The sequence below is a fragment of the Pteronotus mesoamericanus genome, unplaced genomic scaffold (genome assembly GCF_021234165.1).
Source record: "Pteronotus mesoamericanus isolate MK-2021 breed Mesoamerican mustached bat unplaced genomic scaffold, CSHL_Meso_final contig_702, whole genome shotgun sequence".
NCBI classification, from domain to species: Eukaryota; Metazoa; Chordata; class Mammalia; order Chiroptera; family Mormoopidae; genus Pteronotus; species Pteronotus mesoamericanus.
Window position 1 is genome coordinate 2,914,065 of NW_026555239.1, and position 15,528 is coordinate 2,929,592.

The 15,528-nt window shown below is 55.7% G+C and overlaps 1 protein-coding gene across 3 annotated transcripts; it reads right to left on the bottom strand.

The window, feature by feature from the left end:
• Window positions 1-3,447: 3,447 nt before the first annotated feature.
• Window positions 3,448-13,803, bottom strand: CENPM (centromere protein M). Of its 3 annotated transcripts, XM_054582552.1 has the most exons (7): window positions 13,747-13,803; window positions 13,113-13,192; window positions 10,016-10,108; window positions 8,862-8,941; window positions 7,689-7,780; window positions 5,445-5,462; window positions 3,448-4,185 (listed from the first exon to the last, which is right to left on the bottom strand). In XM_054582552.1, the coding sequence occupies exons 1-7, from the start codon at window positions 13,801-13,803 to the stop codon at window positions 4,045-4,047; spliced, it is 561 nt and encodes a 186-aa protein (XP_054438527.1). In that variant the 3' UTR covers window positions 3,448-4,044. The 3 variants fall into 3 exon arrangements, with proteins under 3 accessions (XP_054438527.1, XP_054438526.1, XP_054438529.1); XM_054582551.1 differs by lacking the exon at window positions 5,445-5,462; XM_054582554.1 differs by lacking the exons at window positions 5,445-5,462; window positions 13,747-13,803 and adding an exon at window positions 13,327-13,412.
• Between the last annotated feature and the right edge of the window lie 1,725 nt (window positions 13,804-15,528).

The window sequence follows — 15,528 nt, forward strand, 5'->3', positions numbered from 1 at the left end:
GGAAGGTGGGAAGGTGGATGGAGGCTGTGAGGCTGAGGGGGGTGGTGGCGGAGGAGAGGAGAAGAGACCCTCCCTGGGGACACCCTGCTTCCTGAGGCCTCATTTTGGGCAGGCAGCAGGAACCACAGGGACAAACCCCGCGTTGTGAAACCATTTAGAAGGTGGGAGGTGTGGGGGAGAAAAATGCAGGAAGGAAGAGTGCTGGCGAGTCAGAGCAGGCGCGGTGAGACCTTGGAACAGAAGAGGGGAGGTGAGAGGGACCCGAGGCCGTCGGGGAGAGCGACCAAGCAGCCGGGAGAGCGGCGGAGGACCGGCTCTCCCCGTGCCTGGCCCTGCACCCTGGTAGCACCCACACATCTTGCCTCTTGCCTGGGGGGGAGGTGGCACCAGACTCCACTTTACACAGAGGAAGGCGAGCAAGCTCAGGGGGACAGGGATGAGCGAGGCAGCGCCTCTCGCAGGACACACATGTCTGCGGGCCCTTTCCCTGTTGGCAGATAATGGCCCCTGGAGCCCGGGGCCGAGCATAGCAGAGGAGGACCAAGCGCTGCGGACCCTCTGGGCGTGGCCTTGTAGGCTCATTATCAATCAGACCAGGGGTCTACCGATGTTAGCCCCAGAGCCCCCCAAAAACATTGGCATTCCTCCTGATGCGAGAGGGTGGCCCCAAGGCAGGCTGCCGGCCCGTTGAGGTCAGGGACACTAGGGACTGCCCACCCACTGTGCCTTCCAGAGCTGGCCCTCAGTGACCCCCAGTGGCCCCCAGTGCACAAGGTCGCCCTCAGGCAGGACTCAGATTTGGGGTGCATCTCCCTTAGCCCCTCCTCCGCCCTTGGGGTCTGCAAGTGTCCGGGTGAAGTCCTTTCACGGTGATTCTCTGCCTGCCCCCTCTGCTCCCAGGGGAGACTGAGGGAAGCGGGGTGGTCCCTCCACGTTGGTGCCCTGCCAGGTAGGCCTGGCCCAGCGCTAGCTGTGGGGGGGAGGGGCACGCTGCACTGGGGCTGGGCGTTACCTCCGAAGTTCCCAGCTCACCTCGTCCGCCACAGCCCCGGGCACAGCCGGCCAACCCTCCTGGGGCCGCTGTCTACAGAGAGCAGACATGGGACAGGTACAGTGGGTGTCGGCTTCTTTGGTTTTTCTGAGCCTCACAAGAACCTCAAGAGGCTCTGGGGCTCAGGGACAGGAAGCGAGCTGCACCAGGTGATGCTGCAGGTTGGCCACATATACCAAGTCAGTGGGACTGCAAGGCCAGGTCCTTTCCCACCACATCGCTTCCCCTCTGCGGCCAGGCGGCCCTATGCCAGCCACAGCCACTGCCCAGACTGCCCCGCCTCTGCTCCCCGAGGGCTGGATGGAGGCCACAGGTGCCACACTGCAGAGCCCCCTCCTGGCCAGGGAGGCCCCACCCCCTCTGCAGGGATGGAAATATTCTGGGGCCAGAATATTAGCGCCTGGGCCACCTCCCACGGAAATGTGAGTTCCCTGGGGCAGGCCCGAGGGCTGCCCACAGCCAGGTGGCCTAAGGGGACAAAAGCACCTATGACCCTGAACAGGCCCTGCCCCTCAGAGTCTCGGATGCCTCTTCCATGCAGCAGGGGCCCCAAACGCTCCACTCCTTCCTCTGCGCTCAGAGGGCGTGGACCCAGCTCTTCCAGGTCAAGAGAAGGGGGACTCTTGCACGAGCCTCAGGCCACCCCCCAGAACTTAGCCCCCAACTGACTGCCTCCAACGTGACCGCCTGGGGACCGTGGCCAGCCTGAGAGGTCTTAACATTTGTTTCAAACTTTATTTAAAATAGTGGCTCTTCATTCTCAGTCCTCCCAACCAGCTGGGGAGAAAGGCATTAGCATGACCCTGTTCTACAGATGAGGAAACGGAGGCTCACGGGGATCAGTGACCTGCCTCAGGTCATGAGGTCAGTGAGCAGCCCAGCGCAGGCTCTCCTCCGTCTCCTCCACAGCACCCACCGCCAGGTCTGGGCACCGTTGTGCACAGACTGGTCTTCCACGCCGTCCCGCGGTCAGACTGGCCTCTGGACAGTGCAAAGCAGCCACGCTGCCCGGCTGGGCCAGCGAGGGACTGCTCAGCCGTTCTGGGTGGCAGGGGGCCCCTCCGTTCCAGGGCCCCTGCCAAGCTCACTGGAGCTGGTAGCAGGAACAGCATCGTGTTCCCCCGGCACTTGGACGGCTTCCAGATCCTTGGCTGGAGAATGCGATGCCACTTCTCTTGTTAAACGGTGCCAGGTAACAAAGAAAACATGGCACAGGGACTGGAGAGAGGTGTGTCCCATGATGGCTGAGGGCAGTGATTAGGGGGTATGGGGAGGACCTCCTTTTGCCTCCAGCATAAAGTGACATGCCCAGAAGGGACAGAGGCTATGTCCACTCTGCCCTCCTCTCCTGGTGTGGGCCAGCCCTCCGGCCCTGCTCACCGCCCTCTCCCTCAGGGAGCCCCCTGCCCCCAGGCCCTGTGGGGCAGAGCCCAGCACCCGGCGGCGCCTGCTTTCTCAGGCATGAGGACCGTGCTCCCCCACTGCCTCCCCTGTTCAGAGCCTGCCCCGTGAGTGCCCAAGCCTTTGTTCAACAATTAGCTGCCTAAGCAAACTGGAGGGAAAGGCCGAGGATTGTGGCCAGAGGCTGGCTCTGCCACTGATCGGCTCCAGCTGCGGGCATGCCTTTGATTACAAGTCTCGGTTTCATTAACTGTGAAATGGGGAAACATCAACCTCACAGGTCTGCTGGGAGGTGACAGGAGCGGCCGTGTGAGAAGAGCTCTGCGAAGCGTGACGTGCCCTGCCAAATGTCCAGTGACATTTGGGGCCTCAACCGAAATCTGCGCAGCTGAGGTGCTTGGCGGGGCCCGAGAGGCTGCCCCACAGGCTGGCAGGTGTCTGTGAACCCTGAGCACTAGGGCTGGGGTGCTGGGCTGGGTTCTGAAAGGAGGCCATGGAAGAGAAGCCATGATGTCTGTGACACGTTGCACGTGGGCCCACCTGCCGATGATCAGGCGCCCTGGCCATGGCGCCGGCGAAGCAGAGGCCCCTGGTGCTGGCACTGAGCGAGGCATCAAGCCGGGGCCCTCCGGACGCCTGAGGGTGGAGGGCAGGCCCTGGCACAAGAAAGGTGAGCATGAGGCAATCCAGTTCTCGCCCACCGGACCTCCCATTCGCACCCCAGGCTCTCACGGGCCCAGCAGGCCACAGGAGGCGGGGTGCCGGGGGGGATGGCAGGATCCCCGGGTTCCAGTTAGACCACAGGGAGGAGTGCAAGTCAGGCAGAGCCTCCGGCCGCCAACCCAGGCACCAGCCCTCCTGCCAGCTTCTCTTGCTTAATTCTCACAATCTGAGGAATTCAGTGTGTAATCCTGGGGTTTCGCTGGTTTCTGAATTTAGCTGTGTGTGACTTCCTGTACCAGTCACTGTTCAGCGAGTGTTTACCTGGCAGTAAGACAGTTTATTAAGAAACACATCAGCACGACTGCGCACAGGGAGTGAAGACACCAGCGCGGGCCCTTCACTGCTGTCATTTCATGCAGTCCCCTTGGTGCAGAAGGGCAAACGAGCTCGTCTCACCTGGGGAAACTGAGGCTCCAAGAGGCAACATCCAGGTTCTCTAAGAACCGCGAGGCCCAGAGGTGGAGGCAGACCGGGCTCACAGAGGCCAAGCTCCACCCCTCCCCCCTGGCCCTACTCTTAATTGTGCCCAGTCAGTTCATCTGCAGCACCGAAGCAATGGACGAGACTGGTACATTTTGAACTGTTTCTGACCACAGACGCCTTGCTTGCAAGCAGTCCTGAGTGGAGACGGGCCACATCTGATGGATAAAGACAGGGCTCTGCTGCAGTGAGCGTGGGTGGGGAGGGGGGCTGGTCCCACCACTGGGCGCCCCCACAGCGCTCGCTGCTGGAGCAGAGTTAGGGTCCTGCGGAGAAGTGACCCTGCTGACTGAGGGCCTCTCAAGCCCTAAGTGGGTCTTCGGCAACAGTGAATGTTTACTGAGCCAGGGACCTCGCTGTGGTGGGGGCAGGGGGCGCCCAGATGGCCGTCACAGGCCCTCCATGGAGGGGTTCTCAGAGCTGCTCATCAAGGACAGCAGGTTCAGGGCTGAGACGCCAGGCACGTGGCCAGCGCAGATCTGCAGCATGCGGACCAGGCGCTGCGCCATGGTGACTCGAAAGCCTTCCACCTGCAGGGGAAGAGCAGAGGACAGAGTCAGGGCAGCCGCACGGACTGCCCGAGGGGGCCGGGGTCCTAGATGTGGGGACGGAATGGCGCGCCACTGCGCATCACAGCTATACCCTCGCCCACAGCACACCCCTTCAGGGGCACCAGAGGTGGTGAGCCTGTTCCACGGGAAACGAAGGCTCAGCAACGGGGCTGGTGAGGTAGGCAAACTGTCTAGGGTCACGCTCAGTGGCCACAGAGGGGGTATCTCAGCCAGGGGCCAGTCCCAACCGCCGCCTGGGGGCAGAGGCCCCGAGGCTCCCTTCCCTGGGCCTGAGAAAGACAAGGGTGGGGCGGAGGGGTGGACAGAGAGCGCCCTCCCTGGGATAGGGAAATGCCATCAGCAAGAGCCCCTTTCTAAGGGCCTCTGTAGGCTGCCAGGCCCCATGGGACTGTGGGGTGAGACTGGTCCAGGGCCTGGCACTGGGCAAGCAAGGGGTGCTCTGTAAACGTTTGTGGAAGAGCAGAGTGATGTTCAGACATCCACCCTGTCCACCCCTGGCCGACAGGTGGCCTCAGAATTGTCATTTCCTCGGTTCTAAACCCAAAGGTAAAGCCTCAGTCCTCACTGCACCAGCTTTTCTCACCAAGAGCCTCTGGTAGAGTCTGACTCAGCGCCCCCCACCCCAACCCCGCATCGCCTTTTCTCCCGCGCTCCCGAGACCCCACCCACAGTCACATAGCTTCCCCTCCCACCGCACAGGCTGCTCCCTCTTTGTCCAACATCTAAATGTGGGGGGCCCCCAGGGCCTGGCCTTTGCGTTTCTTCGCCCGCACCTACTCCCTCAGTGACCTCATCCAGGTCCGTGTCTCTAAAACCGTCTCAATCCCAGATGGCATCTCCAGACCTTTCCTCGGAAAGCCAGGCACACCTCTCAGCTGCTCACTCAATTTCTGTGCAGGCATCCAAGAGGCACTTCATCGTAGCTCGTCCAAACGGGAGTCCCCCAAAGCTGCCCCTCCTGCGGTCACCCCCATTTCAGCTTCAGGCCGAGAGCCCGAGTCGACCTTCCTGCTCCCACAGCTCCCGCGGAGGCCATCGCAGTCTGCTGGCGCCACCCTGGAATCGCTCTCCCATCCCATCTCCCTCTTCCCTGAACGAACCCAGAGTCCAGGCCACTGCTAACTCTTCCCGCAACAGCCCCTGGGGCCGTCTCCCTTCTGCCCCTGCCTCTTCTCAGTCTACTCTCCTCCCCACGGCTGCAGGCATCCACCTCACACCCTAGTCAGACTGCATTCCTCCCTGGCCCAGCCCCCGCGGGGGGCTCCGGTTTTAGAGTGAAAGTCACTGCCTTTTCTGCGCCCCCCCCCCCCAAGGCCCCACTGATCAGGCCACACTGTCACTGACATATCTCCCACTATTCTGCCCCCCCCCCCCCACCGTGTGCTCTGTTCCGGCCGCCCACTCCCTGTGGGACATTGAATGCACCCGGCAAGCCCCGAACTCAGGGCCTCCGCACTTGCTGCTTCTCCAGCCGCTGCGCATTCCCAGTGGGAGCCTGCAGGGCCTGCCTTCTCGCTGCCGCTGTCTTTACTTACAGGCCCCTTTTCCGGGGAACCCCCTCCACGCCACCTATCTAAATCTTACCGCCTTACCAACACCTGCCAGGTCACCTCCCATTTTCTAACGCATGACGCACTCTACGTCTGCTTCCTCCACTAGAATAGAACTGGAATTTTTGTTTTGTTTTGTTACTTCTTTGTTCTGTGATGCATCTCCAGTGCCTAGAAGAGTGCTTGGCACACTGTGGACATGTAGGAAATACTTGTTGAGTAAATCCTCTTACTCCGAAGTACACCTCCAGGCTGCTGACCTCACTCAGACGCCACAGCCGGCCTCCGGCCTCCTGCCTCGGGCCGGGCCTCCCCCAATCCGCACTCGCGTGGCGCCCAAACCCGTCTGACCACATTCCGACCACCTCTGTCACCCACAGGAAGGAAGTCCCCCTGGCCGGCTTCTGCAGCTCTCCGAATTCTTCTCTGTTGCATATGTAATGAGCTGGTCGGTCTCGCCAGGTGCCAGGAGAGGCCAGAGCCAACGTCTGACTCAAGTGTGTTCTCAGGGACCCGCACACGGCGCTGTGGGCGGAGCTAGGAAACCTCGCTGAGTGGTTTCCTCCCTCGTGAAATGGGGCGATAACAGTTGCCACGCAAAATATGGTGAGGCCCAAACTTGATTAGGCGGTGGAGTGTGCCCTGAAAGGACACCACAGGAGCGAGGAGGAGTGACGACTGTCCAGGCGCTGCATGCTTCCTGTGGGGAATGCCGGGTCTACGTTCCCAGCAGGCCTGCTGCTGGCTGCACGCGGAGGCGGCAGCGGCGCAGACCTTTTCTTCAGCTCTCAGGCTCCGGGGTTACCCAGGCCCTGGTGTGGCCTGCCACCCACTGGCCACACACAGAACTGCACCACCCGCCACAAGGTTAGCGGGCACCCAAGTGCATCTGTCATTTCTATTGGCAACCGTCACAGATTCTGCTAATACTACCTACATCTCTTGCCTGCGCTCATAAGACTAGATCTCGCTTAGATGTTAGTAAAATAAAAGAAGCAATTGTCTCGCCCAAGTTCCAGATCCCCTAAATTCTACTTTCAGATCAGAGGGTCCACAGGTGCCAGAATAAGAACTCCAGATCCAAATGGCGGTGAAGGACCACATGCTGACTCAGTTCTCTCTGAGTGACATCACTTTGCCTTCGGGAAAAGGTGCAAGAAGCAGAACAGATCAGAGACACAAGTCTTCTAAATGAGCCTCAATAAACAGACCCCAAAGCCACCCGAGCTGCCTGAGGCCCTGGGGCCCTCAGCAGACCTCTCAAAAAGTCATCAGGATTCCTCCTGTGGAAGGAGAGGAGGCTGAAGAGCACAAAAGGAAGAGCAGAAATCTGCTGGGTACCCCCGCAGTTGGGGCTCACCTTGCAAGAAATGCCACCGGAGTCAGGGCAGAGGCAGCACCCAAGGTGTCCCCCCACCGCCCGCCCGCCCGCCATTCCCGCTGCCCGTGCTGGGAGCGGACAAGGTCGTAATCAGAGAGGTGAGGGCAACGCTGGGCACTCCAGCTGCTGGGGACACATGCAGATGTCTCGGTTAAAGAGACAGACAAGGTGCCTGGCCTCAGAGCACTTACCCCATAGTCGGGGAGGGAGGTATTCACGTGGCCCCACAAATAAACGCACGCGGTGCAGTTATGAGTGGAGAAAACACAAGGAAAAGCAAGGTAACAGGTGATAGCACCTGGCGTGTAAGAGGCACTCAGGATGAAAGTATGCCATCACTCCACTTCATATTTGAGTCCCCAAGGCTTAGGGTGGCCTACCCAAGTCACAGCCAGGGAGCGGACAAGCCAGGATTCAAACCAGGACCCTGTGCTCCGCATCAGGACCCCCTCCCTCGGCACCCAGGGGTCCTCCGAGGAGCCGCCCCGCGGGCCGACTGCCCTCCCCCGTGCCCGCGTGCCCGCCCTCACCTCCAGGTCACAGAAGAGCAGGGGGCTCCGGTAGGTGTGGGCCAGCCTCAGCACGGTGTTCTGGTGCACGCTGCAGTGACTGTCCCGCCCGGCTGCAAAGAAGCCGCGAGTGCTACGGCTGTCACCTCTGCCTGCCTGGCTGCCACCTAGGGTGCGCTGGGCAAGGCCAGTCACCTCCTTCTCTGGGCTCGGGTGCTGAGCAGCCGGGGGAGACTATCCTGTCCCACCTTCTCCTCAGGGCTGTCAGGGTCATCCGATTAGACGGCAAAGCCGAAAGGGCTCTGAGAGCGAACGTGGTCTCCTCATCTATGAAATGATAGCGACAGCCCCGGCCCCGCTGTGTGCTCAGTGGGCAGACACGGAAAAATGACATGGCATTCATTTATTCACCGATGCCTTTTGACCATAGTCTGCGCCAGCCAGGCCCTTCCCGAAAGGAGCTCACAGTTCAGCTCGGGGGCCTGCAGGTGGGGTGGCCGGGGGCCCAGACTGCAGGGCTGGTCCGGGAGGCTTCCCCCAGGACGCTGAACAGAGGGGTTAGCTTGACAGAAGAGGAGGAGAGTGTGTGGGAGAAGCCACACGGCTCGGGAAAGTGGCAATCTAGGTGTCAGCTGAGCACTGCCGCTTTTTGGCTACAGGGCCTTGGGCAAGTTACTTAACCTCCTGACCAGTTTCCTCAGCTACAAGAGATAACAACACCTACTTCAAAGGGCTGCTTGTTGTGAAGGTTAGTGACATAGAATCAAGGCACTTAGAACAGTGTCCTACGCACGGGGAGCCCTCAGTGAAGGCTACTTATCATTATTCCTGCTGTTAACAATATGAAGTCGCAGAGGGAGCAGGACTTGCACAGAGAGCTCCCAGCTGAACCCAAGAATGGGAGGGTATTAGCGGGTGAGACCAGGCAGGAAGGCAGCGGCCAAGCTGCCAACGCGCCATGCCCTTCCAGGAGTCTGGTTTCACTCTAGAACCACCAGGCCCCTCTAAGCAACAATCTCAGCAGAATTAGCCCAGTGGGATGCCCTGCTCAGATGTGCCTTGAGAAAGACCAACAACAGGTCAGAATCTAAAGCCCGTTTCTTTCCATCTGCCCCGCCACCCGGGCAAGGAGCCTGCCACGGGGCCAATGGCCCTTGCGGGGCAAGGGGCAGCGGCAGGCGGGGGTGCACTTACCGCCCGTGACGAGGAAGCCCACCTTCCCCAGGAAGAAGGTGGTGTCCACATGGTGCAGGGACTTCTCCACGACCTGAAGGCTGCAGCGGCCAGGCACGGGCAGGAAACAAACCAGAGGACAAACCTTACAACAGGGAACACAGAAGCCCCTGCCCCTCATCCCAGAGAGGCCAGAGAATGAGAGGAGGTGACAGGGAATTGCCCCAGGGGAACTTCGTCCTTTCATTTTCTTAAACTACTTTTAATTACAAAGTGACTCAAGCCTGTAAAATAACGAAACATTAAATATGGATGTATAAGTAAAAAGTATACATCTCCCTCTCCAGCACCACCCCTCAGTTCCAGTTCCCCAGAGGGAACTGCTGCCAACAGTTGAGGGCGTAATTCTTCTAGAATGTTTTCACACGTAAATACACAGAGTGATATGCACGAGCATCTCATTGGGTTTAGTTGGGATGCCTCTCTCTCGTTCTTTGGAATGACCACAGCACCGCCCTTTCTCCCAGTGATGGACGGTCATGTGGTCCCTGCTTCCTCCTCAGTACAGAGATGCTGCACGAACATTCACTCACACAATCCTCATACCCTTATACGTCCCAGCAAACGAGTCTGTAAGACAGTGGCATGGCTGGGTCACAGTATGCGTCTTTTAAACATGTATACAGGTATTGCTGAGCTGCTTTCCAAGCAGGTCACAGTATTTAAACCAGGACACTTTGTTTAAACACTCCCATTTACCTGGCTAACTCCTTCCTTCTCACCTCCACCAGAAAGTCTACCCTACCTAAGTCCTAAGAGTCAGAGGTCATTTGGGCTTCACCAGCGTTTGGAAGTCCAGCCTCCTGCCCCAGGGCCTGGGAGCGCAAGGAGGACAGGGGTCTGTGCCGCCCGTCTCGGGGTCTGCTGTCAGGGATGCAGGGCAGGCCCCGGAGGGTATCCGCTAAACAGATGGTGACAGATGACACCACTAGGATTTCTCAGTGTCCTTTAAACATCTTGTGCTGGCCACTGGCTCACCACGCTCACCCTCCAGGTTGAGCCCAAACAGCCTCGCCCTGCCCCGTCTCCTCCCCATCATAAGCAAGGTCACTGCCCCGGTGCAGGCCTCTGCCGCGTCCACCTGAGCCCCGACAGCCCCAGCCGCTGGCTCTCACCTGTATTTGCTGTGAAGGTTGACCACGAACACAATCAGGTCAATTCGGGGGCGAGTCACATTGGAAGGCAGAGGGAGGGACTGGGCCAAGTGGCTGAAAAACAAAAAATTGCAGAACGTTCCCATGACCATTCCCATGCTGTCTGTCATAGAAGAGGCTGGCAGAGGTGCCTCGCCTGTGCACCTGACGCCCTCACGAGGAGACCTCTCGGGTGACACCCAGGGACTGGGCAGAGCCAGTCCTTCCTGGGCTACTATCTTTGGCTCCTTGGCCAGAAAGGAGCTGTTCAGTAACTGCCTCGGCAAGAAGGAATTTTGGATAGAAGATGGCATGGAGCGAGCAAGCTACGCTGCTGCGAGGGAGGCCAGGCTCAGAGGACGGGGTGTCAAACTGTGAAGGTGAGGGGTTGAACCCTTTTGGAGTGTGACAGAAGTGGGCTCGAATCCCGGTTCTGCCAGTTAGCGGCGGTGTGACCTTGGACAAACCACCCGCATCGTTCTTGTCTAGACTTGGTCTCTGGATGTCAAATACCCACTGGAAGGTTTTTCTTGAACTCTTTACTTCTGCCCATTTCCACATATTCCTATTACCAATCTCCTCCCACCCACCTACCATCTTACAATTTAGGAAACACCAAAAAGTACAAAAAACACAAAAGTTAAATTACATTAACATTGGAGCATTTTTTTCAATATCTCTTCATGTACATAATGTACTATACACATTCAGACACTAGAATAGATATCTAAAATAATTGTATTAATTTTATTTGTATTTAATGAAAGCAAAAAAATAAAGTAGAACTGAAAAAACAGCTGAACTTGAGTATTAAAAAAACATTTTTTAAATTTATTTTTAGAGAGAGGACAGGGAGGAAGAGAGGGAGAGAAACATTGGTATGCAAGAGACTCCCCTGATGGCCTGCAACCCAGACACGTGCCCTGACTGGGAATTGAACCAGCAACCCTTCAGTTCGCAGGCCAGCACTCAATCCACTGAGCCTCAACAGCCAGGGCAGGTAAATTATTTTTTAATTGCAGAGATTGTTTCCTGAAAGGACCCAAATAAGAAAAATTTATGAAAAAACTAGTAAGTTGGCATCATTTTAAACCATATATTTAAATTTTATCTGTATTAGATTGATTCTCTATTACAAAAAATGAGAAAATTAACATTCTTATATCTCGCCCTACCATTTGGACAACACATTATTATTTTTGTTATTATTATATATTTACATTTCGCTCCTACTATCACCTTGGATCTAGCTGATGAAGCAGCCGCTCTGGAACATTGCTGGTCACCACGGGAGGAGTAAAGGGCACTGAGGAGGTCTCACTGTCAATTAAATAGCTCACCAATAAAGAGATAATCATTTTTCTGCTTAGAACTCATTGGCCAGAACTGGTCACATGGCTCCACAAAACCACAAAAGGTCATAAACTGCAACCTGGTTCCTGTTATTTGCTCCAAATGAAGAAGCTGGAAATATCTGGCAAGAGAATGAACAGATGACCATATGGGGGATTTGCCTTTCCTGCCTAAAAGTCCAAAGAATCATCTACCCCTGAAGTTCAATAACTTAACTTGGCATAAAGCGTTCTGTGTTCATTTTTCCTGGAATAAGATGTATATTCCCTTTACAATGGGAAAATTAAACTCTTCATTCATTTCAGGGAAGTTTTCTTCTATTACATCTTTGAATGCTTTTGCTGTGATTTTCTCATATCTTTCTTCTTTGTAAATAATTAAGTGCTCAACTACATCTACTCCGATCCTTGCTATTTCTATTTGTTAGGTTGCATATGGTATTATTTTTGGCTCTTTTTTTCCTTTAGCTCTGCAACTTCCCTTCGTCTCTCATTCTGTTGTTTTATCTTTTCGTCTTCCAATGCCTGTTAAAAATTCAGGTTCACTCTCTGACCAGTGTGGCTCAGTTGGTTGGATGTCACCCAGCAAAGCCAGTTTGATTCTCGGTCAGGACACGTGCCTGGGTTTCGGGTTCGGTCCCGGTCAGGACGGGAAACAACTGATTGATATTTCTTTCCCTCTCTTTCTCCCTCTCTTACCCTCTCTCTAAAAATGAATAAAATCTTTATAAAAATTTCAGGTTGTTACTAAATTTCTCAATGGCATAAAACACTCAGGAAGGAGCTTTCTTCTTTTTCCAGAGTGGGTTCTTCACAGATTTCTGCAGGCCATGTGACAGGCCCTTTTTTAGCAAGTGTTTCCATAACACTTCTTTCCACCTTGCTCAATGTAGGCAATTTTGTCCACATTTTCCATTTACTCTGGTGCTAAGTGAATGAATTATTTTTTTTAAATCCTTTCCTATTTCTAAGTTATGGGTTTGAGATTGTTTCTAAGTTAGGCTACATTCTGTATCCTAAGAGCCTGGCAAGATGGGTAAAACACAGATTTATGAACAATCTTTCGTAAGAGATTTGTTAAAAGTGCTGTAACAGGATTTATTCTTCTTAGTACAGGACAGTACTTCCTATTCCCATGGAGGAGATGCCCTTTAGATATAGATCACTGTCCTTCAACATGGACCCTGGAAGTTTATCTTTCTATCAGGGCAAACAACATCCACACACCTACAGCAGTTGACTCCCTCAGCAGCTGTTCCTACTTCCCATCAGGTTCAAAGGAAAACAAAATACACTTCCTTAGTCACTTTTTCTACAAATTTGGGGCAGGGACGGGGGCATCTACATTGTGCCAAGCACTGCTCAAGGCACTGGGGATTCGCCAGTGAACAAAAGGCAAAGGCCCTGCCCTTAGGGGGCTGACCTTGGGATCCATGGGCACGGGAGATGGGAAACAAGTAAACGAACAGGTGAACAAGGAAATTTCTTGTGGTGACAAGTCTTAGAGGAAGAGAACAAGTATGTCAATGAGAGTGATGGAGGATACCTCAGATGGGGTGCCGCCAGGGTCAGCGAGGACAGATCACGCGTTAAGAATGGTTAAGTAAGGGGTTCGCCAACCCGCTCCACTTCCGCCCGTCTCGGGCGGCTCCTTCGCTCTCCCTCGCGCCCAGGCCAGAGTTCAGACCACAGCCGGGCGATCGGACACCCCCAGCCTCACTACTTACACCTTCAGGTCGGAGGCGCAGTCCTCCTTGAGCATCGCATCGGCCAGCTTCTGCAGAAGAGCATCCTCCGTGCCCACCAGCTGTCCAGAGAGAGAAGGCTGCCGATTGGTACATGGGCACAGCAGTCCCTCTGGAGTGCATGGGGATCGGGGCACCGACCCACGGTGACCGCGATCCCCAGGATTCTGGCTCCAGCGCTCAGAGCGCCATTTACCGAAGGAGGACTCTGCTAGGCACGGGTGGAGGGCCCGAGGTTTGTACCGCTCCGGTCCTGTCCGCACAGCACTCACTACCTTCCTGACTCTCCGTCGGACTGCCTGACCATTCCGGGAGTCCCCGGCGACCCGGGAAACCAAGGCCCAGCCCAGCGCAGAATTCCGCCACTCGGCGCGCGGTCTCCCCAAGCCAGAAACCAATCACAAACCTAAAAAGAGCCCGCCTCGCACCTATTGGTGAGGACGTCCCTGAGCTTCAGAGGGAGGCTACTCCGATTGGCTCAAAATGTGGCTATCCCGCCCACCATACCCTGCCGGAACAGCGCGCGCCAGCACTCCGGAGAGGACAGAGACCCGCAGAGCTGAAGCACAGCCAAGCGGGGAAGGTTGGCGGGGGAAGCGGGGCTGCCTACGCCTACCAATATGGTGGCCGCGTTCAGGCCCGGCAGCTGGTCCTGCGGCCGCAACACCGACATCCCAGTCGCAGGCCAAACCTCTACTCAAGCGGCGCGCGCCCTGCTTTCAAATCGTGCTGCAGCCCAGCCTCAGTGCTCCCTTAGCGGCACGTGACCCTCTCTGGGCGGGGTTTCGCGAAGCGGGGCGGAGCCCTCTTAAAGGAAACGCTACCTCGTGTTCTGAGGGGGTGTTTCAGGGTTGGTCCCAAGCTCTGAAGGTGCTGTCCATGGGACAGGCCTTCTGTTTCACGCTTCGGAAAAAGAAGGTACTCAGTGATTCACTTGTTCATTTTCGTTCATTCACGCTCATTCACCCTACTCTTGATTCCTTCCGAACCTGCCCCTTCCTGGTCTTCCCTATCTCAGTTACCTCTAATCTTGGGGCTGCTCAGAACAAAACCTTGGGGTCATTTGTGGCTCTTTTCAGCTCACAACCAGTCCTTAAGCCAGCCTATGGGCTCTAATCTTAGCATGCATCCGGAAGCTGACCGCTTCCCGCTGCCTCCCCTGCTGCCCCCCGCCCCCACCGGGACAAGCCTCAGCCGTCTCCCACGGGGACTGCTGTAACAGCCTTCTCACTGGCTCTCGGTTTGCGCCCTGGTCCCCAGGGCAGCAGGCTTTCTCCACGCAGCCATCAGAGCCATCCTTTTAACACAGAAATAGGAGCAGGCCACATCTCTGATCAAAACCCACCAGCAGTTCCCATCTCAAAGAACATCGCAAGTGCTTCACTTGGCCTTTGGGGCTCCGGGTGTCCTGGCCACCCGCCCCCCACAGCCTCCCTGGCCTCATCTGCTCCTCTGTCTTCCACATCCACTCTAGCCACAGGGGCTATTAGGCTGTCCCCCAAATATTCAAAGTAGCTTCCGGCCTCGGGACCTTTATCCCTGTGGTTCCCTCTGGCTGAAATACTCGCCTGCCAAGTAGTCACGTGACTTGTTTCCTCACTTGCCCACGTTTCGGCTCCGATGTTGCCTTCTCAGAGCAGCCTTTCTCAGTGGCCTCTCTGAAATAGCAAGCCCCCCGTTCTCCCTAGCTCCCTTTCTCTGCTCTAGATTCTCAGTAGCTCTAATCACCACTTAACACATTGTCAAGAACTGTGCAGCCTCTGAGGTTTTACCCCACTTACAAACTAATAAACTGTTTATTCCTGTTTTGCAAGTCTGTTACTATTTAATGGATGCTGGCAGAAGCCATGAAGCTCCTTAGAAAGAGAGAAAGAACTTTATTACCTACATTAAAAGCAATAGCCAGGGCTTTATGTTTGTTTGTGTTAGTCGCCCATGTCCTGTTGTTTTTCTGGGGGGAGCTGTTATGTCATCCCTCAAGGTTGCTGGCTTCTATCACAGCCCTGAGAAATGGCCTTTGTAAGGAGCCCTCAGGGTCTTGCTTTCTTGGGATACTCAGGGATGCCCAGGGCCCATGACAGATGGCCTCTCCCAACACTTACATAATTACTTGCTCCTTATCTTTCCAGCTAGAGTGCAAGATACATGAGGGCAGAGACTCTGCCAGCTTGTATACCCAGCAGCTTAGAAAGTGTTTGGCACATAGTAGTTGCTCGATAAATATTTGCTGAATGAATGGATTGATTTATATTCATTCATCATTTCATTCTCAGCAGTGATTTATTTAGCCACTGTCTTGAAGGGCAGACCCAATGCCCCATCCTGAGAACATGGATGAATCAGACATTATCGATCAACTCGGTGTATTGGGGAAGCCAGACCGAGATCGCTCAGCGAT